This window comes from Balaenoptera acutorostrata, chromosome 8, assembly GCF_949987535.1.
Source record: "Balaenoptera acutorostrata chromosome 8, mBalAcu1.1, whole genome shotgun sequence".
NCBI classification, from domain to species: Eukaryota; Metazoa; Chordata; class Mammalia; order Artiodactyla; family Balaenopteridae; genus Balaenoptera; species Balaenoptera acutorostrata.
The window spans coordinates 33,469,602-33,492,470 of record NC_080071.1 but is presented as its reverse complement, the minus strand read 5'-3'; the positions used below and the strand labels follow the sequence as shown (position 1 = coordinate 33,492,470).

At 39.2% G+C, this 22,869-nt stretch overlaps 1 protein-coding gene across 2 annotated transcripts in view; it reads right to left on the bottom strand.

Moving 5' to 3' along the window:
• Window positions 1–4,963: 4,963 nt before the first annotated feature.
• PDK1 (pyruvate dehydrogenase kinase 1) overlaps window positions 4,964–22,869 on the bottom strand; it is a 45,434-nt gene continuing 27,528 nt past the window's right edge. For both annotated transcript variants that reach the window (XM_007183282.2, XM_007183283.3), the window contains exons 9-11: window positions 13,335–13,445; window positions 9,809–9,922; window positions 4,964–7,687 (exon numbers count right to left, since the gene is read on the bottom strand). In XM_007183282.2, the coding sequence (XP_007183344.2) occupies window positions 7,547–7,687; window positions 9,809–9,922; window positions 13,335–13,445 (366 nt within the window). In that variant the 3' untranslated portion in view covers window positions 4,964–7,546. The remainder of the gene's footprint in view (window positions 7,688–9,808; window positions 9,923–13,334; window positions 13,446–22,869) is intronic.

The following is a 22,869-nucleotide window of genomic DNA, read 5'->3' as shown; positions in this document are numbered from 1 at the left end:
AGGTCTGAGGCCTTCCGCCACCGTTCAGTCGGTGTTCTGTAGGAGCTGTTCCGCATGTAGATGTATTTCTGATGTACTTGTGGGGAGGAAGGTGATCTCCGCGTCTTACTCTTCCGCCATCTCCTCTCTCTCCCTCTTTCATTTCTTATTTTGTTTATTTGGGTCCTCTCTCTTTTCTTCTTGATGATCCTTGCTAGAGTTTTGTCAATTTTATTTATCTTTAAAAAAAAAAAAAAGAAAAAAAAGCTTAGTTTTTTTTTTAATTCTCTATTTTATTTCCTCTCCAATCTTCATTTCCTTCCTTCTGTTGACTGGGTTTTGTTTGTTCTTCTTTTTCTAATCTTCTAGGTGGTAGTTTAGGTTGTTTGAGATTTTTCTTGTTTCTTGAGAAAAGCTTCTATTGTTATGAATTTCCCATTTAAAACTGTTTTTGCTGCATCCCATAGGTTTTGTGAGGTTGTGTTTTCATCGTCATTTGTCTTGGTATTTTCTGATTTCCTCCTTGATTTCATCATTGACCCACTGGTGTTTTTTTTTAGTAGCATGTTATTTAGTCTCTGTGTGTTCTTTTTTTTCCCCCACTTTTCTTTCTGTGGCTGATTTCTACTTTCATACCATTGTGGTCAGAAAAAATGCTTGAAGTAATTTCTAGCCTCTTAAATTTGTTGAGGCTTGTTTTCTGACCTAGTATGTGGTCTATCCTAGAGATTGTTCCATGCACATTTGAAAAGAATGTGTATTCTGTCTTTTGTTTTTGGATGTAGTATCCTGTAGATATCAGTTAAGTGCAACTGGTCTAATGTGTCATTTAGGACCTTTCTTGCCTTATTGATTTTTCTGTCTGGAAGATCTGTCCATTGATGTTAGTGGGGTGTTAGTCTCCTACTATGTATTCCTGTCAGTTTCTCCCTTTGTGTTTGTTAGTATTTGTTTTATACATTTAGGTGCTTCTATATTGGGTGCATATATGTTGAGTGTAATATCCTCTTGTGTTGATCCCTTTATCATTATATAATGTCCTTCTTTGTCCTTATGGACTTTGTTTTAAAGTCTATTTTGCCTGATATGGGTATTGCTACCCTTGCTTTCTTGTCATTTCCATTTGTGTGAAATACCTTTTTCCATCCCCTTACTTTCAGTCTATGTGTTTTGTGCCCTGAAGTGAGTCTCTTGTAGGCAGAGTACTGAAAGGTCTTTTTAAATCTAATCAGCCACTCTGTCTTTTGATTGGAACATTAATTCATTGACATTTAAAGTAATTATTGATAGGTATTTACTTATTGCCATTTTAGATCTGGTTTTCCAGTTGAGTTTTGTAGCTCTTTGTTCATTTCTTCTCTTTGTTTTTTCCTTCTGTGGTTTGATGGTTTTCTTTTCTATTATGCTTGAGTTCCTTTCTTTTTAGTTTTTGTGAATCTATTGTATGTTTTTGATTTGTGGTTACCCTGGTTTTATCTACTTGCTTTAGACTGATAGTCATATAAGTTCAAACACATTCCATAAAAGATCTTTCTTTTCTACTTCCCTCCCCCACATTTTGTGAATTTGATGTAAAATAGGACATCTTCATGTTTATCCTTTTGCTGTTAATTGTAGTTATCACTTTTACAAAATTTGATTGTTTTGTAGTCTGTGTACTGGTTTACTTAAGTGACCTTCGATCCTTTGATATATTTACCTTTCCTATTGTGATTTTTCCTTTCCTATAGATTCTTACTTTTGTATTTAGAGAAGACCTTTCAAGATTTCTTTCAGGGTAGATTTGGTATTGCTGTATTCTTAGTTTTTGCTTGTCTGAGAAATTCTTTTTCTCATTCTACTCTAAATGAAAATCTTGCTGGGTAGAGTATACTGGTTTGTAGGTTTATCCCTTTCAGGACTTTGAATATATCATGCCACTCCCTTCTGCCCTACAAAGTTTCGGCAAGGAAATAAGCTGATAGCCTTATGGGGGTTCTCTTGTAACTGACTTTGTTTTTCTCTTGCTGCCTTTAGAATCCTCTTTTATCTTTAACTTTTGCCATTGTAATTATGGTATGTCTTGGTGTAGGTCTGCTTGGGTTCATCTTGTTTGGGATCATCTGTGCTTCCTGTACCTGGATATCTGTTTCCTTCTTTATGGTTGAAAACTTCCCAAACTTAATTTCTTCAAATACATTTTTGATCCCCCTCCTCTCTAACTTCTCCTTCTGGAACCCCTATTATGTGTAGGTTGGCACGCTTTATATTATCCCATAGCTCTTGTCTGTTGCTTTCATTTTTTTTCCCATTGGTCTTTCTGTCTGCCGTTCTGATGGGGTGATTTCCATTATTTTATCTTCCAGATCACTTATTCATCCTTCTGTGTTATTTAGTCTGCTATTCATTGCTTCTAGATTGGTTTTTATCTTGGTGATTGAATTGTCTAATTTTGACTGGTTCCTCTTTAGAGTTTCTAGTTCCATGTTACAGTGATCTGCATTTCTATCGATACTCTTTCTTAATTCCTTTAGCATTCTTATTACCTCCTTTTTGAACTCAGGGTCTAGTAGACTGAAGTCTGTTTCATTAATTCTTTCAGGGGATTTCTCATGTTCTTTTAATTGGGAGTAGTTCCTCTGTTTTTTCATTTACTTAACTGTTTCTCCTAAAATCATAGAGACAGAAAGTTATCTACTGTGGTCTTGAAGGGGTGTTTTATGTGGGAACATCCCTGTGTAAGACTGTGAGTCCAATATTTTTGGTGCAAGGGCTGTTTTTGGTATGGAGGCCAGTCACTTATTTCCTTAAGAGTGTGCTGGCCATTATTCCCTTGATAGTGGGTGTGATTGGTGTTGTGGTGTCCAGAGCCTTCACTGGATGCTGGGCGGGGCCTCCTCTTTGCTCTGTGGCCGTCATATCCCTGTCAGGGATGGGGTTTGCTGCCTGGTTGTTGGAGTAGAAGCCTTGAGGGTCAGGTTTGATAAGGCTTCATCGCCCTTAAGTGTGTGCTGTGTCTCAAAGGAGGTGATTGCTGAAGCAAGTGAGGCCCCTGTGGTCACAGCAAACCTATGTGCTGCCCATGCAGGTATGTTCAGTTCTGCCCGGAAGCAGCCCAAGGTCGCGTCGCTTTCTCCGTTATGTTCATCCCAGACCTAGTGCTAGGCTGTAGTGTGGGGTGGGCTGGTGCTGTGGCTGCAGGAATGGAGGTGGTTGTGCTGCTGCCTGGGACCTGGGCTGCCTCCAGGACAGGCCTCTCCCAGGACCTGTCTGCCCCAGATCTGGCCCCAGGCTACAGTGTGGGGTGGGTGGAACTGGCGAGCTCCCACTGGGAAACAAACTGCTGTGTATTCCTCCCCAGGGACTGTCTGCACAGCGAGATGCGTCTCTGTGGCACCACTCTGTGTGTGTGCTGGCAGTGGGTTCCGATGCTGGACCTGTGCCCCGCTGTTCACGTGCTGACAATGAGCTCTGAGGTTTGGCCTAGACCACAGCCCAGGCCCTCCGGGCTGTCTCCATGCAGGTAGAGTCCTATCCCAGGGCCTATCTGCCCGAGATTCAGCATCTTCCCACTGTGCGTTCTAGCAGCCCTGCTCTGCACGCCCTTGGGACTGGGAAGGGCAGTAGGTGGCAGCTGTCAGCACTGGTCTCCCTCCACCCTGATTGCTAGGCAAGTCAGCATGCACACACTCCCTGCAATCAGAGTCCAGGCCACTCCAGCCTCTCCCAGCAGACCTCCCAGCAGGCAAGGGGGCTCGCCAGAGTGAGAGCCTGCCCATGTGGACCTTTCCTCCTTCACAGATCCCTCCCAGGGGTGCTGGCCCCATCCTGATGCCTTTTTTGTGTGTTTCGTCCTACCCAATTACATGGGATATCTTTTCTGCAGCTTTGGCTGTGTAAGAGATCTTCTGCCAGTTTCCAGTTGGCTTTATGTGAGAATTGTTCCACATGCAGGTGTATTTTTGAGGTGTTTATGGCAGTAGGTGAGCTCCACATCCTCCTACTCCACCATCTTGATCCTCCCTCCCCCAAATGGTTTTATATCTATAATAATATAGAATTTTATGGCCACCCAATTTTATGGTCATCTCATGTCATAAATTTGAAAAAGCTGGCAATCTTGTCTCTCGCTATTAAAAGCCTATGGTTAATGACTGCTGAAGAAACGTGAAGAGTGGGTAGTATATGCCTAATTATTTCCAAACGTGTAAACAGAAAAGGTGCAGTAATTTAAGAACGCCAGGACTAAGCAAACCAGCAGTACGTTCTTTTTTGACATACATAAAATACTTCACACCACATTTTTTCAAGTGCATTCAGTTTGACTGTAAGAAAATTTAATTTTGGGGCCAGAAGTTAATCATATACAGTATTTGCAAACCAACTTAGCCCTGATTGCTCATCTGTTTAAAACGTCACATTTCTGGCACAGCAATTGAAGATGCAAACTGAAATTGGTTGATTTTTTTTTTTTTTTTTTTGGCTTCCTCTCTGATTGGCTGTTCACAAGGCCACAAAGGGACCCTAACAAACACTAGTAGTCTGTTTCCCTGGTTCTTTACCTATGCAGTCCTTTTACGGAACTTGTTGGCTTTAATAATGAAGGGAAGATTGATGGTCATATCCCATTGATCAGGAACAGGACAGGAACCTATCTTTGACTAGAGGGGTTTAATTTTGACTTTCGGCTGGTACAAGCAGAGAGTAATGCTGGTTAAATTAAGACTTTTCCTATATTATATTGTGAAAAGTTATTCAAAGAGGAGTATACTAACATAACCTCTTGAAAATCACATGAGAAGATGTTCATTTATGCAGTAAGTCAGTCATCTGTGGATGTTTGGATAATGAATATCTAGCATAACTGAAACCATACAAACCACTGCCTGCTTTCGCAATTAGAATGTACACGTTGGAAATCTCAACACTTCCTCTACCAAGCATAGTGAGGTGCACTGTGAGCCACCTAGCTTCGACTTTTTGAATGTTTACAGAAAGCTGACCCTTGATGATGAAAGAGACCTTTATTTTAAAAAACAATTATATTTTTAAAAACCTAAATTGGGTCAATTTATTTTCAGAATAAGAGTTGATCAATGTTTTCAGTTTATTGCCATACACAAAACATTTTATAAAATAGGGTAGACTGCCACTTCAACATCTTCATGTAAAAACTTCACAGTGCAAGAAAGTGATTACCATTAAGTATGAAGACATCTAAAGCCAGCTAGTATTTTAAGTACAGGGCAGAATACTTTTTGTGATTCTTCCTAAAAAAATGTTGGCATATTCATTAAATGCCCAGGTTACAAAAATCACTTAGTATCCATTTCTTATCTTTCAGTATATTTTTAAAATCTACATGGCATCATATTAAATGCTGGTGGGGAAAAATAGTGTAAGAATCTAAAAACTTTTCAGGTAGCACAATAATTTAAAACCAACTAGGAGAAAGCATTCCCCCAAATATTTTTGTATGTAACTTTGTGTCCCTTACCACAGTAACGAAGTAAAAAAGCCATTATACCTTAAAAAGAAGCTAAAGGAAAAGAGTTCACTCTTCCTTTGAAAACACAATTTCTTAGCTCTTAAGAGAGAAACTTTAATTTTGTGTGTGTGTGGGGGGAGGGGGTGGATCTTAAGTAAAAATATCAAATTTATGTCAGTTGTACAAATGTCTCATTTAGGAAAGAAAGTGAATACTTTGAGTCAAAGGCTTTGAAACTATTTCATCATTACAAGAAAAGTGTAATTTTAAGCTAAAAAAACGGTGACACATTGAACTAATATAAATCATCCACTAGCATATCCTATTGTTTATCATAAAATCCATAATTAAGGAGTAATAGGTAAAAGATCTTTTTCCAACATTTGGTCACATCAGCTAATCAGCCCTGGGCAAACCCCACACACCCCGAGTTTCAGGATCCTCATCTCTTATGTGAGAGTCCTGGGCTAACGGCCCTTTAACATCCCTTCCAATTTACAAATTTGTATAGCACTGTTAAGCTTACATAATCCTTTTGAGAATGAGGTGTTTCAACTCAATGTATTTACCAGATAAAGTTCCCCATTTAAGTAGTAAAGCTGTTCTTTAAACATTTAAAATCTTACTTTAAAATTTATTTTCAGTGTACTTCCCTGTCACCTTAAAAGATGAGGTAAGACTAACAACTCAGTCTCCTGACTTTCATGGTCTCTTAGACCAGGCGCCTGACAGTGATCAGCAGATACAGCTTGAGCCCTCACTCCAATTCTGGGCAGCTTTGGGCTGTACTCTGAGTCTCAAAAACGAAGATGATACCACCTGTTTGGTATCTCTGTCTTAAAGCCCAACAGAGTTATCATAACATACTGAATATACCAAAAATTTGTATACTACAAATTAACATTTGAATGCAAACATTCGAATGTGGTAAGCCCAAGGTGACTTTTTCCTGATAAAGTATAGATATTTTTCATAACATGTTTTTTGTCAGTACCTGTGCATTTATGGTTCTAATCCTTTGGTTACCTGACTCTTCTGTAGCCAACTTGTTTCTTGCTTCCAATTATGCTTCTAATTGCACCAGTTTGTTCCTAGAGTCTAGAAGCCTGACCTTTCAATAGGTGAAAACCAAAATCTAAAGATCTGTTATGTTAGCAAATGTGGTATCATCATTACTCATTTTAAAAGCGTGGCTTCCTAACTAGGTGAGGCATCAGACTCATCTAGGAACTGTTATAAAAATTGAGATTCCTGGGCTCCAGCCGCAGAGCCTGATTCTGTATGTCTGGAGTAGGACTCAGAAAAACTTTCTCAAACGCTCCCCCAGGTAATCTCAACAATTGTTAGTACAGTTTTTGGGACTCACTGTTCTGCCCTCAATTTCTTAAATTCAATTTAGAATTTTAGCAGCTGTTAGGTTTTAGTATAAAAATTTCCCATTGCTTTAATCATAAGCACATTCAAAGTAGATTGCCCATGATCTTGGCTTAGTTTCATAGGAAATCAATCATTACAATCCTTTGCAATAAAATTAAAACACGATAAATTAACTTCAGAGTGAAGACAATGCATGTAGATGCTGAAAGGTGGCTGGTTCTATACTTAACAGGGCAACTGTTTACTGCTTTAATTGTAGTCAGTCATGTAAATCTGTAGATCATCTTATTACATCTGTCATTACTAAATAAAGGCTGGCAGAACTCCTCTAAAACAGAAAGATGGCTAACTGGCTAATCGATATTAAGGAAATGTTTCTAGCAGACAAAAGTATTTCTTGAAAAACTACACAGCTTCCTGTAGAAACCTAAAGACTTCTATGCTTCTGAAGTCTACCGTAAAGAGAAAGTTGACCAGAACTACAGTTGTTTAAAAATATGTTCAATTAACTGTGAAAATTTAAGTGTAAAATAGGTACAACTTCATCCTTTAGGAGATTTAACGGGCATAAATGGAATTTAACTTACCACTTACTCTATATACCCAAATAGTTAACTGTGAAAACGACACATGAAGTATTTGGTATAATGTAATTCTGAACACCATCCCTTCCAAATTTAATTAAAAAACCACATCTGGATTTTCCAGGGGTCCCAAGTGTGTCTAGGCACTGCGGAATGTCGTCATGTCTTTTGGTTCTCTGCTGGGAACACACCAGTCGTCAGCCTCGTGGTTGGTGTTGTAATGCTTCCAGGCAGCTTTGTTATACACTGGGAGTCTTTCTATTGATTCTGTTGACAGAGCCTAAAAGTCAAAGCAGGACCTAAATCAGGCATTTTTTTAGAATGCATTATTTGAGAAAATCTACAATGGCAAAAAGGTTACTACAAATTAAACAATACTTTATTGGATTTGTATTTTATCAAACATAAGACCATCTACATACATTTTAAAATAGAGCACATATTTGAAACGTGTTATTTACTAAGCCTATGGCAACTGCTTGATGTGCATGTTGAGTTTATTGCTTGCGGTAATTCTCCAGTCAGCCTGGGAGCTGCTGGATTGAAGTTTTACACACGTGTGATAGACATTCTTATAAAACATGATGAACAGAAGTTGGTTAACTGAAAAAGTCAGTTAAGTGTAAAAGCATAAAAATTCACATATGTACCTTAACATATGTAATCGTACAGTCATTTAATGAAATCTGGGTTTGATCCTGTGTCTTCTCCTACATTAAAGTCACTAATTTTAGTTACAGCATACATGATTTCTGCATCATGCATAGCTGACCCTCTGTATCACCCCCCCACCCCGCATGCATACCAAAGTCTGCCCATGCTCAAGTCGCTTATACAAAATGCTGTAGTATCTGTGTATCATCTTTACATAACCTCCTGTATACTTTAAATCATCTCTAGATTAATTATAATAGCTAATACAACGTAAATGCTATACAAATACGATGTAGATATTACGTAAATAGTTGCTGATGTGCAGCAAATTCAAGTTCTGCTTTTTGCAACTTTCTGGAATTTCTTTTTTCTTCAAATATTTTTGATTCGTGTTCGGATCTATGGATATGGAACCCGGGGATACAGAGGGCTGATTGTAATTTCATGTTTCCAACATATTATCACAATTAATTCACCGTTCTATTTCAGCTTCCCGTGTATCATTGAGATAAACTATGTTCCTCATTATCTTCAAATTAGGATATTTTGGTAGGATTTCAACCTTAAGCCACAGGTATTCCCCAAGATGTAGAAAATATTGAACTGGAAGTCTCATTCCAATAATAGTAAGGAAGGACCTTAATTATTCTATAAGACTTCATGTATTCTATTTTTTTCCAAAATGGAGCTAGAAACCTTTCACCTATACATCATATTCTCTTTATGCTGGAACTCCTTGATCTACAGACTCAAACTAAAATGTTACATTTGATGATAAAAAGGGCATCATGAAGGCAATGTTTTTAAGTTCCTCACAATTGAGATGGTTTAAAAAAAGAAAATTATCTTGAAAGAACTTAACCTTTTCAGACAAATTTTACTTTTTCTAATGTAAAGTCTTCAGCATTTCCTATAAAATAGGTGCCATCTAGTGGCCAGAACAAGAAACTAGCGTCGCTAAAAAATTAGGTACCAACAGCCCATTGCTGAACTAATCCAGTGTTTTCTATCCCTGTAATTTATACTGATTTGTCAGATAAACACATGGAACAACCCAGGCAAGTCTGTTTCTACCAGGTGAGCTATATGCTTACCAAGAGTCACCTGTAATTGTTCCTAAATCTGTTAATATACTTAAATCTGTCATTGTAATTTAATCTAAGTATTGCTTTTAACAAAGCACAAAAAATGGGTGAGGGGGGAGTTCTTTGAAAACTAAGATGAATGTTTCATAAAGACTCATGAAGGAAAGCCACAGAAAAATTGCTGTCAAATCAGAAGACAACTGTAAGGAACTGCATAATAATCAACAAGGATTACGTACTTGGCTGTTTCTTTGATTAAAGAAACCAAAACAATGTATTGTTAAGTATAGCTTCTGCAAGAAAGACAATTGAAACTTCAATCTGCAGACCCATATGCAAATGAAAGGCCTCAGCAAGTACATCAAAAGGCTGGTGAATCAATGTCAATTCATGTGTCTTATCTTACAAATTTAATTTTAACATAAGTTTTTGACTCCCTACTTTAACCCAGTTTTTTTTCTATTAACAAAGTCCTGATCATTATAGATGAGCATTTCTTACCCATAGTCAAAGAGATCATTTGTCAAAACAGATGAGATCCTTGTTATAAAAACATTTTTATATTTTAATAGCACGAGGTAGAAGAAAATTTCATTACAGTTAAATACTGGCATCTTATAATCAAAGACGTATCATTAAGTCCAGAAGACCATGGTCATTACCTTAATGTAGATAATGGCATCTGTCCCATAGCCCTCTAGGGAATACAGCTTTAGGTCTCCTTGGAAGTACTGTGCATAAAGTCGTGATATGGGCAATCCGTAACCAAAACCAGCCTGTTTGATGAGAAAAATGAAATTCTATTCGGAAAGCCACACACTGAAATACTTCTCTAATTAAAATAAATGTTATTGGAGTATCCCAGGGCTATCAGAGCCCGCATCTATAAGATCAGTTAATAGTTAAGTATTAAAAATGATCAAGCTGCAGCCCAGTTGAGAACTGCATTAGACGGCTTCCCTCTGGTCATTTAAAGTTCCTCAGTCTTCCTACTTGTATAAAACGACCTGTGGGGGTCTAGAAGCAGCACGTTTCTCTTCTTTATTGCCCGGCTCCAGAGCATCCCAATACTGCTTTCGGTGATACTACATAAACATGTTCCCTCTCAGGAGCAAGAGTAGAGAAAGCCTGGTGGCAGCCTAACAGATATATCTCATGGCTTCACACCATGAATTGCAGCCCGTGTTCTGAACCTGAACAGATCCCTAATAGTTCTCTTTTACTTCTCACTGACAGGTCACTTCCCCTGCTTAAAAATCTTTGAAGCACCCCAAAACCCACCCCACCCACATCATCCCAACCCACTGCCTAAAAATCCAAGCTTCTAAAAAAGAGCTTTCAAGACTGTAAGATCAGGTCTGTGCCACCCACTTTCCAGTCCAGCTGAAGTAAATCTCTGCTCCTAAGTTCCTCAAACAGATCATGTTATTTTTCACATCTGTGTCTGTTCATTCTGTTCCCAGTATCTGGAATGGCCTTCTTTACCTGGATAAATCCTACCAATTCTTTAATACAAAGAAGAACATTTGGATAAATGTAAAAAAGGGTTTTATCACCAACTCAGATGTTCAATGACATTCCATATAGTACTTCAGTAAAGGGTGTATGTGGATTCAGGAATCAGTGCTATTAACAAATCCAGGCTCTGGCCTTATCTACCTCTATCATTTATTACTTGATTTTTTTTTAGACCAGAGTTTCTGTTTACCCCTCCAAATCAACTATCCATTCTCCACGTTTCTCCTCGCCCTGGGAGGCTGCCTGAACAGATGTCAGTGGATTTCTGTGCCCTCTGGTTCCAGTGGGTCTAGCCAATGGGGAACCCAGTAGGAGTTCCAAGGGAGTCAAGTCAGGGTATTCATCCCCTGCTTCTTTCTCACTGAGGTTGCTTCCCCCGGGCAGGCTGGGTCCCTGGAGAGTAAGCAGCTGCTCGGCAACTTTCCCTTCTGGGTTCTGCTATCTTCTCCTTCTCCCCTTGAGTCAGGGTGGTGACAGCTCTGCTGCTGCTAGCCAGGATTCCTGTGCTATCCCACCCCTATTTCTATAATTTGTCTCTTCGTAGATAAGCCTTCCCTGAATTATCATAATTTGAGCTATCTCTTTCCAGGTGGGACCCTGATACATTAAGTGGCTCTAGAAATGGCCCCAAGAAAACTGCATGGGCAGGTGGCTCGGGATCCCATGGTGCCTGATCTACTTTATCACTGCCTCTCCCTGAACCTACCACACCTGTGGACCCATCAGGCTTCCCCTATAATAGTTAACAGAAAAGTAAAACAGCATGGGCCTGGTCCACTGCTGGATCTACACAGTGTCCCACACCAGCCACAAGTGGACTGCCCTTTCACTACAGCCTCTCTCAGGGCCGGGCCTGAAAGACAGGAGTGAAAGCAAATCCTACCAGTGGGTGGAATTCAAAGTGGAACACCTCCATGGACCATGGGCAGTGGCGAACGGGCTGGTTGGTCAGAGACTTGGAAAGAACAAAACTGGATGAACAGAGAAGGTCTGGAAGAGGGAAGTGTGGACAGCCCTCTCTGAACAGGCTTACAGTGTGAAGACATTCCATCCATGCAGATGCCCACCAGAAGGCATCCATGCGGAAGAAGCTCTCAGTAATCAGGTATGACCTGATGACCACTCCTGTGGAGGTCAAGCAGCCTTTCCCCGGCTGCGCCAGTGCTTGCCTGCTGGGTCCACTTACAAAGGGGTCGTGACATCAGGCAGGAGGCTCTGTAAGAGCGTAACAACAGGCTAACCCTCGGTCAGGCTGTGTAGGTGTATGGGCAGCCTGCGCCACATCGAGCCTCCTGTTTTCTTAAAAATTCAAGTAAATTTTGCATCCTAAACAAACACTTACATGGCATTTACTATGTGCCAGGTACTATAAAAAGCATTTTAGATATATTAACTCAATCTTTATAATAATTCGATTTTTTTTTTTTTTTTTTTTTTGGTCACACCACGCTGCATGTGGGATTTTAGTTCCCCAACCAGGGATCGAACCCGTACCCCCTGCAGTGGAAGCACGGAGTCTTAACTATTGGACCACCAGGGAAGTCCATAATTTGAAATTTAAAGCTGGGGAAACTATGGTATTGAAAAGTCAAAAATATTCCCAAGGCTACACAGCTAGGATGTAGTAGAGCTGAGAATGGACCGGACAGTTTAAATTCAGAGTCTGGGCTAGTACACTATGCTGCTCTCCACAAAAATTCTACAATGTTTGTTCACTACAAAAGCAGCATATCCCTTTTCTCCACTTCTTAGAGTAAAATCAGAATCTAAGAAGATACTGGTTGACCTTTTCTGTCCCATGGCACATGGACGCCTACCCGTATCTCAACTTGAAAAGCACATTCCTAGAGCAATCATTTTAAAAGTTTGGTAAGACATGAACTGTATTACAGTTGTAGCTACAGAATCTGTGCTGTGTAACTAGAATGTGCTGTACAATTAGAATGAAGTCCTTTTAGTAACTTCCTAGGAAAGAGCCTAAAATAGACCCATCTTATACTGTTTTTAATCACGTTACAGCATAACTCCAGTGTATATGCCAGAGAACCTTCAAAGCCTGGAAGAACAAGAGCTTTTCCAGAATTACAGGTAAGAGATTTGGCAAAGCACTTTTCTGGGTGTTGGAGGACCATGAATGAGTCCATTCAAAAGCTAACCTTATTAAAACCTGAAAATAGGTGACTATGATCAATTAAAAAACCCATCAACGCAATTATCATTTGAGCCATTTTCAGGTTGGCAATTAAACTGATCAGAGCTCTAGTCATACTTCTCAGTCTCAAACATGTAATCTTTCTAATTACAAGTACTTGAGGGGGAAAAAAAAAACAAACACTGAAGATCAAACCAAGTACTAGTGAAGCTGGTAATTTAGGCTTCACATTAGAGATAGTGTATCAAAATGTGGTTTACCACATGGAAACTACTGACACAGCACTATTAAGCTTGGCAACAAGAACTCTAAAACCATACTCCTTGTCCTATGCTCTTATCATTTTTAAAAACAGTATTTTAAAAACTATAAATTTAGAGGAAAGTGGGGATTTTCCCCCCTTAATAGCTTCCTTTCGTCCTTGTGGTGAAACCTACACAATGGCTTAACTGATTTATGTGGTAACTTATTTTATGACAAGTCACAAAAACCTGCTTCACAATTTCTTGATCACATACCAAGGGCACTGCTCGGGACGTCTCAACACGAGGCCGGGGTGCAGTTGAATACATGTAGTTGAAGAGTCGGTCAATTTTCCTCAGAGGAACACCACCTCCTCGGTCACTCATCTAAGGTAAGAAAGGATCATGGCCTGTGACCAAGTCCCAGAAACAGCAAAATACCAACACATGCTGTGTCACCATTTAACTGCTGCCTGAAGAGCTCTGCTTTCCAAAATGAATACCACGCGATCCAAGTTGCGAATGTAAACATTTCCCTCACTGCTGGACTTAACCCCTCTAATATGCAGAATTCTAAGACATAAGGAACTCCACTGTAATACAAATTTCAATGCTGTGGCTTTGTGTAAATGTTGCAGTCACACTAATGATGCAGTACAGCACACACTGGGGCATAGGCTTAGCTTATCTTGGATGTAACAATAAATTTGTAATTCCTTTCTGGCAGTTTGGCAACCAGATGAAACATGCATGTACCCTTTGACCCAACAATGTTTATCCTGAGAAAATAATCCGAAAAGCATGCTAAGTATGTATGAGAATATCCATCACAGCACTGTGTAGAACAGCTAAAACTGGATTACCACCTAAATAGGGGGCTATTTAAGTAAACTAACATACATTCTAAAACAGAATACTATTTCGCCACTAAATATTAGGTAGAACTGTATGTACTGGCATGAGAGGCTCATAAAATATTGTTAAGTAGCAAAAAAAAATGGAGAGGCATTTATGACATTCTAATTCTGCAAAAATTATAATGAAGTCTAACAAAATATAATTTTATTGTCAATGGAATTATGAGTGATTTTCTTCTTTTGGGGTTTTAGTTTCTTAATTTTTTTCCACAATTACCTCTATTATGGAAAAAAAAGTATAATTTCCATTTTCAGGGAGGAAAAAAACAGAACCATTTCATTGTGTTTTAGAGTCTCATCTACAAGTAATTTCACAGCATAGTCTCCCAGACAACTTTCTGGTGAGTTATAAAGGACATAGTTCTTTACATTGTTCTTATGTCATTTTCCAACTCAAATCATACAGTAGATTGAATTTAGTAATTTATTTAGATTGTCTTCATTGTTTTCCTTCAGTTAACATGGACTTGTTTTCCTAGCTATTGTACAGCTTATCTTCTAATCTACTTCAGCCATTTTCCCTTGTCACAAAATCTAAATTGATTCTACTATCTATAATATTAACATGGTTGTGATATACAAACCTGCTTTTAACATATGTATATAGATATACAGTAAAAACTGTACGGAATGATATGTATTAAAAAGCCAACTTGAATGGCTTATAGCTGAGTTTTTATATAGTATCTAAAAATCTTTATGTGCACATCTATTACTCTCACAATGGAAATTCATAGCTGTTTTAATTTTTAAAATACAAATCTGCTTTGAAATATCATTTGAAGACTGGCCTCTGATTTCTATAATTAGATAACTACAGTATAAAAACATATAAGAACTTTATTAAGAACTTGTATATGTAGCATTATGCTTGAAATTGTTCTTGGCTATGAATTGAAGCCCTGTGAAGAGATTTATTTTAGTAAGATAAATGAAGGGCTCTGGGTATTTTCTGAGATCCATCAATTTGTTAATTATTCATCCTTTAATTTAATGCTCTGCTGCACATTTGCTGGTAACATGAGTCAGAAGTGTGGTTCTATAAATATTAAGTAAACAACACATTAGATACTAAGATAAAAAGGTACACTTCAATAAATATTTCCTGATTTTCCTTAACCTTTTGGTCAGAAACACTACAGCAATCCAACAGGTATGAAACAAGAAGTGATTTCTAGCCATAGGTTAGTATGATAAAAGCAGAGAGCGGAACAGAAAGGCCAGGGGTGACTCTGAGAAGTGTCATCTCACTGGAGGTGAAGGGGTAATCTAAGCTATGGAAATATAGTTAAAAATTGATAAAGGTAACTGCTTTTGCTTTGCAGCCAAAAATGCAATAAACTGGAACCAGTACATTTTTAAAGTGGTCAAAAGAGTTTCCAAGAGAATTGTAACAGGTATTATAACAGAACCTGAGTTCTTTGGGAAAAAGGGACAGAGGGAATAACGGAGAGACAGACACATTTGGTCTGCGTATATTTAAGACAAAAAGGGGGGGTCTGGGCAAGATGGTGGAAGAGTATGACGCGGAGATCACCTTCCTTCCCACAGATACATTAGAAATACATCTACACGTGGAACTGCTCCTACAGAACACCCACTGAACGCTGGCAGAAGACGTCAGACCTCCCAAAAGGCAAGAAACTCCCCACGTACTTGGGTAGGGCAAAAGAAAAAAGAAATAACAGAGACAAAAGAATAGGGACGGGACCTGCACCAGTGGGAGGGAGCTGTGGAGGAGGAAAGGTTTCCACACACTAGGAAGCCCATTCGTGGGCGGAGACTGCGGGTGGCAGAGGGGGGAAGCTTCGGAGCCACGGAGGAGAGCGCAGCCACAGGGGTGCGGAGGGCAAAGCAGAGAGATTCCCGCACAGAGGATTGGTGCCAACCAGCACTCACCAGCCCGAGAGGCTTGTCTGCTCACCTGCCGGGGTGGGCAGGGCTGGGAGCTGAGGCTCGGGCTTCGGTCAGATCGCAGGGAGAGGACTGGGGTTGGCGGCGTGAACACAGCCTGAAGGGGTTAGTGCACCACAGCTAGCCGGGAGGGAGTCTGGGAAAAGGTCTGCAGCTGCCGAAGAGGCAAGAGACCTTTTTCTTGCCTCTTTGTTTGCTGGTGCACGAGGAGAGGGGATTCAGAGCGCCGCCTAAACGAGCTCCAGAGACGGGCGCGAGCCGTGGCTATCAGCGCGGACCCCAGAGACGGGCATGAGACGCTAAGGCTGCTGCTGCTGCCACCAAGAAGCCTGTGTGCGAGCACAGGTCACTCTCCACACCGCCCCTCCTGGAAGCCTGTGCAGCCCGCCACTGCCAGGCTCCCGTGATCGAGGGACAACTTCCCCGGGAGAATGCACAGCACGCCTCAGGCTGCTGCGACTTCCCGCCGGCCTCTGCCGCCGCAGGCTCGCCCCGCATCCGTACCCCTCCCTCCCCGCGGCCTGAGTGAGCCAGAGCCCCCGAAGCAGCTGCTCCTTTAACCCCGTTCTGTCTGGGCGGGGAACAGATGCCCTCAGGCGACCTACACGCAGAGGCGGGTCCAAATCCAAAGCTGAACACCGGGAGCTGTGCGAACAGGGAAGAGAAGGGGAAATCTCTCCCAGCAGCCTCAGAAGCAGCGGATTAAAGCTCCACAAACAACGTGATGTGCCTGCATCTGCTGAAGACCTGAATAGACAATGAATCAGCCCAAATTCAGGAGGGGGACTTTGGAAGCAGGAGATATTAATTTTTCCCCTTTTCCTTTTTTTTGTGAGTGTATATGTATATGCTTCTGGGTGAGATTTTGTCTGTATAGCTTTGCTTTCACCATTAGTCCTAGGGATCGGTCCGTCCGTTTTTTTTTGTTTGTTTTTTCTTTTACTTAAAACCTTTATTAAGAAAAATAAATTTTTCTTAATAATTTTTTCCTTATTTTCTATTTTTAAAAATTAAAAAAAATTTTTCTTAAGTTTTTTCATATTTTTTATTTTAAAAAATTAAACTTTTCTTAAATTTTTTTCTTAATAACTTTTATTATAAAAAATTAATAAATCTATTTTTGAAAATTAAAAAAAATTTCCTTAATAAATTTATTTGTAATAATTTTTTTCTCATTTTAAAAATTATAATAGCTTTATTTTATTTTATCCTCTTTCTTTCTTTCTATTTTTTCTCCCTTTTATTCTGAGCCGTGTGGATGAAAGGCTCTTGGTGCTCCAGCCAGGCATCAGGGCTGTGCCTCTGAGGTGGGAGAGCCAGCTTCAGGATACTGGTCCACAAGAGACCTCCCAGCTCCACGTAATACCAAACGGTGAAAATCTCTCAGAGATCTCCATCTCAACATCAAGACCCAGCTTCACTCAACGACCAGCAAGCTACAGTGCTGGACACCCTATGCCAAACAACTAGCAAGACCAGAACACAGCCCCATCCATTAGCAGAGAGGCTGCCTAAAGTCATAATAAGGCCACAGACACCCCAAAACACACCACCAGACGTGGACGTGCCCACCAGAGAGACAAGATCCAGCCTCATCCACCAGAACACAGGCACTAGTTCCCTCCACCAGGAAGCCTACACAACCCACTGAACCAACCTTAGCCACTGGGGACAGATACCAAAAACAACGGGAACTACAAACCTGCAGCCTGTGAAAAGGAGACCCCAAACACAGTAAGATAAGCAAAATGAGAAGACAAAAAAACACATAGGAGGTGAAGGAGCAGGGTCAAAACCCACCAGACCTAACAAATGAAGAGGAAATAGGCAGTCTACCTGAAAAAGAATTCAGAATAATGATAGTAAAGATGACCCAAAATATTGGAAATAGAATAGACAAAATACAAGAAACATTTAACAAGGACCTAGAAGAACTAAAGAGGAACCAAGCAATGATGAAAAACACAATAAATGAAATTAAAAATACTCTAGATGGGATCAATAGCAGAATAACTGAGGCAGAAGAAAGGATAAGTGACCTGGAAGATAAAATGGTGGAAATAACTGCTGCAGAGCAGGATAAAGAAAAATGAATGAAAAGAACTGAGGACAGTCTCAGAGACCTCTGGGACAACATTAAACGCACCAACATGCGAATTATAGGGGTCCCAGAAGAAGAGAAAAAGAAAGGGACTGAGAAAATATTTGAACAGATTATAGTTGAACACTTCCCTAATATGGGAAAGGAAATAGTTAATCAAGTCCTGGAAGCACAGAGAGTCCCATACAGGATAAATCCAAGGAGAAACACGCCAAGACACATATTAATCAAACTATCAAAAATTAAATATAAAGAAAACATATTAAAAGCAGCAAGGGAAGAACAACAAATAACACACAAGGGAATCCCCATAAGGTTAACAGCTGATCTTTCAGCAGAAACTCTGCAAGCCAGAAGGGAGTGGCAGGACATATTTAAAGGGATGAAAGAGAAAAACCTACAACCAAGATTACTCTACCCAGCAAGGATCTCATTCAGATTTGATGGAGAAATTAAAACCTTTACAGACAAGCAAAAGCTGAGAGAGTTCAGCACCACCAAACCAGCTTTACAACAAATGCTAAAGGAACTTCTCTAGGCAAGAAACACAAGAGAAGGAAAACACCTACAATAACAAACCTAAAACATTTAAGAAAATGGGAATAGGAACATACGTATCGATAATTACCTTAAATGTAAATGGATTAAATGCTCCCACCAAAAGACACAGACTGGCTGAATGGATACAAAATCAAGACCCATATATATGCTGTCTACAAGAGACCCACTTCAGACCTAGAGACACATACAGACTGAAAGTGAGGGGATGGAAAAAGATATTCCATGCAAATGGAAATCAAAAGAAAGCTGGAGTAGCAATTCTCATATCAGACAAAATAGACTTTAAAATAAAGGCTATTACAAGAGACAAAGAAGGACACTATATAATGATCAAGGGATCGATCCAAGAGGAAGGTATAACAATTGTAAATATTTATGCACCCAACATAGGAGCACCTCAATACATAAGGCAAATACTAACAGCCATAAAAGGGGAAATCGACAGTAACACAATCATAGTAGGGGACTTTAACACCCCACTTTCACCAATGGACAGATCATCCAAAATGAAAATAAATAAGGAAACACAAGCTTTAAATGATACATTAAACAAGATGGACTTAATTGATATTTATAGGACATTCCACCCCAAAACAACAGAATACACATTTTTCTCAAGTGCTCATGGAACATTCTCCAGGATAGATCATATCCTGGGTCACAAATCAAGCCTTGGTAAATTTAAGAAAACTGAAATCATATCAAGTATCTTTTCTTACCACAATGCTATGAGACTAGATATCCATTACAGGAAAAGATCTGTAAAAAATACAAACACATGGAGGCTACACAATACACTACTTAATAACGAAGTGATCACTGAAGAAATCAAAGGGGAAATCAAAAAATACCTAGAAACAAATGACAATGGAGACACGACGACCCAAAACCTATGGGATGCAGCAAAAGCAGTTCTAAGAGGGAAGTTTATAGCTATACACGCCTACATCAAGAAACAGGAAACATCTCGAATAAACAATCTAACCTTACACCTAAAGCAATTAGAGAAAGAAGAACAAAAGAACCCCAAAGCTAGCAAAAGGAAAGAAATCATAAAGATCAGATCATAAATAAATGAAAAAGAAATGAAGGAAACAATAGCAAAGATCAATGAAACTAAAAGCTGGTTCTTTGAGAAGATAAACAAAATTGGTAAACCATTAGCCAGACTCATCAAGAGAAAAAGGGAGAAGACTCAAATCAATAGAATTAGAAATGAAAAAGGAGAAGTAACCACTGACACTGCAGAAATACAAAGGATCATGAGAGATTACTACAAGCAACTCTATGCCAATAAAATGGACAACCTGGAAGAAATGGACACATTCTTAGAAATGCACAACCTGCTGAGACTGAACCACAAAGAAATAGAAAATATGAACAGACCAATCACAAGCACTGAAATTGAAACTTTGATTAAAAATCTTCCAACAAACAAAAGCCCAGGACCAGATGGCTTCACAGGCAAATTCTATCAAACATTTAGAGAAGAGCTAACACCTATCCTTCTCAAACTCTTCCAAAATATTGCAGAGGGAGGAACACTCCCCAACTCATTCTACGAGGCCACCATCACCCTGATACCAAAACCAGACAAAGATGTCACAAAGAAAGAAAACTACAGGCCAATATCACTGATGAACACAGATGCAAAAATCCTCAACAAAATACTAGCAAACAGAATCCAACAGCACATTAAAAGGATCATACACCATGATCAAGTGGGGTTTATTCCAGGAATGGAAGGATTCTTCAATATACGCAAATCAATCAACGTGATACATCATATTAACAAATTGAAGGAGAAAAACCATATGATCATCTCAATAGATGCAGAGAAAGCTTTCGACAAAATTCAACACCCATTTATGATAAAAGCCCTGCAGAAAGTAGGCATAGAGGGAACTTTCCTCAACATAATAAAGGCCATATATGACAAACTCACAGCCAACATTGTCCTCAATGGTGAAAAACTGAAACCATTTCCACTAAGATCAGGAACAAGACAAGGTTGCCCACTCTCACCACTGTTATTCAACATAGTTTTGCAAGTTTTAGCCACAGCAATCAGAGAAGAAAAAGAAATAAAAGGAATCCAAATCGGAAAAGAAGAAGTAAAGCTGTCACTGTTTGCAGATGACATGATACTATACATAGAGAATCCTAAAGATGCTACCAGAGAACTACTAGAGCTAATCAATGAATTTGGTAAAGTAGCAGGATACAAAATTAATGCACAGAAATCTCTTGCATTCCTATATACTAATGATGAAAAATCTGAAAGTGAAATTAAGAAAACACTCCCATTTACCATTGCAACAAAAAGAATAAAATATTTAGGAATAAACCTACCTAAGGAGACAAAAGACCTGTATGCAGACAATTATAGGACACTGATGAAAGAAATTAAAGATGATATAAATAGATGGAGAGATATACCATGTTCTTGGACTGGAAGAATCAACATTGTGAAAATGACTCTACTACCCAAAGCAATCTACAGATTCAATGCAATCCCTATCAAACTACCACTGGCATTTTTCACAGAACTAGAACAAAAAATTTCACAATTTGTATGGAAACACAAAAGACCCTGAATAGCCAAAGCAATCTTGAGAACGAAAAATGGAGCTGGAGGAATCAGGCTCCCTGACTTCAGACTATATTACAAAGCTACAGTAATCAAGACAGTTTGGTACTGGCACAAAAACAGAAATATAGATCAATGGAACAGGATAGAAAGCCCAGAGATAAACCCACGCACCTATGGTCACCTTATCTTTGATAAAGGAGGCAAGCATATACAGTGGAGAAAAGACAGCCTCTTCAATAAGTGGTGCTGGGAAAATTGGACAGGTACATGTAAAAGTATGAAATTAGAACACTCCCTGACACCATACACAAAAATAAACTCAAAGTGGATTAAAGACCTAAGTGTAAGGCCAGACACTATCTAACTCTTAGAGGAAAACATAGGCAGAACACTCTATGACATAAATCACAGCAAGATCCTTTTTGACCCAGCTCCTAGAGAAATGGAAATAAAAACACAAATAAACAAATGGGACCTAATGAAACTTAAAAGCTTTTGCACAGCAAAGGAAACCATAAACAAGATGAAAAGACAACCCTCAGAATGGGAGAAAATATTTGCAAATGAAGCAACTGACAAAGGATTAATCTCCAAGATTTACAAGCAGCTCATGCAGCTCAATAACAAAAAAACAAACAACCCAATCCAAAAATGGGCAGAAGACCTAAACAGAAATTTCTCCAAAGAAGATACACAGATTGCTAAGAGACACATGAAAGAATGCTCAACATCATTAATCATTAGAGAAATGGAAATCAAAACTACAATGAGATATCATCTCACACTGTTCAGAATGGCCATCATCAAAAAATCTAGAAACAATAAATGCTGGAGAGGGTGTGGAGAAAAGGGAACACTCTTGCACTGTTGGTGGGAATGTAAAGTGATACAGCCACTATGGAGAACAGTATGGAGGTTCCTTAAAAAACTAAAAATAGAACTAGCATACGACCCAGCAATCCCACTACTGGGCATATACCCTGAGAAAACCATAATTCAAAAAGAGTCATGTACCACAGTGTTCATTGCAGCTCTATTTACAATAGCCAGGACATGGAAGCAACCTATGTGTCCATCATCGGATGAATGGATAAAGAAGATGTGGCACATATATACAATGGAATATTACTCAGCCATAAAAAGAAATGAAATGGAGGTATTTATAATGAGGTGGATGGAGTTAAGAGTCTGTCATACAGAGTGAAGTAAGTCAGAAAGAGAAAAACAAATACAGTATGCTAACACATATATATGGAATCTAAGGAAAAAAAAAAAAGGTCATGAAGAACCTAGTGGCAAGATGGGAATAAAGACACAGACCTACTAGAGAATGGACTTGAGGATATGGGGAGGGCAAGGGGTGAGATGTGACAGGGTGAAAGAGTGGCATGGACATATATACACTACCAAATGTAAAATAGATAGCTAGTGGGAAGCAGCCGCATAGCACAGGGAGATCAGCTCAGTGCTTTTTGACCACCTAGAGGGGTGGGATAGGGAGGGTGGGAGGGAGGGAGATGCAAGAGGGAAGAGATATGGGAACATATGTATATATAACTGATTCACTTTGTTATAAAGCAGAAACTAACACACTATTGTAAAGCAATTATACTCCAATAAAGATGTTTAAAAAAAAAAAAGACAAGAAGAATGGCACAAATATATTGTGAAAGAGATGTGAAAATTGAAAAACTCTAAAGATTATTTGAAGGAAAAAATCAAGAA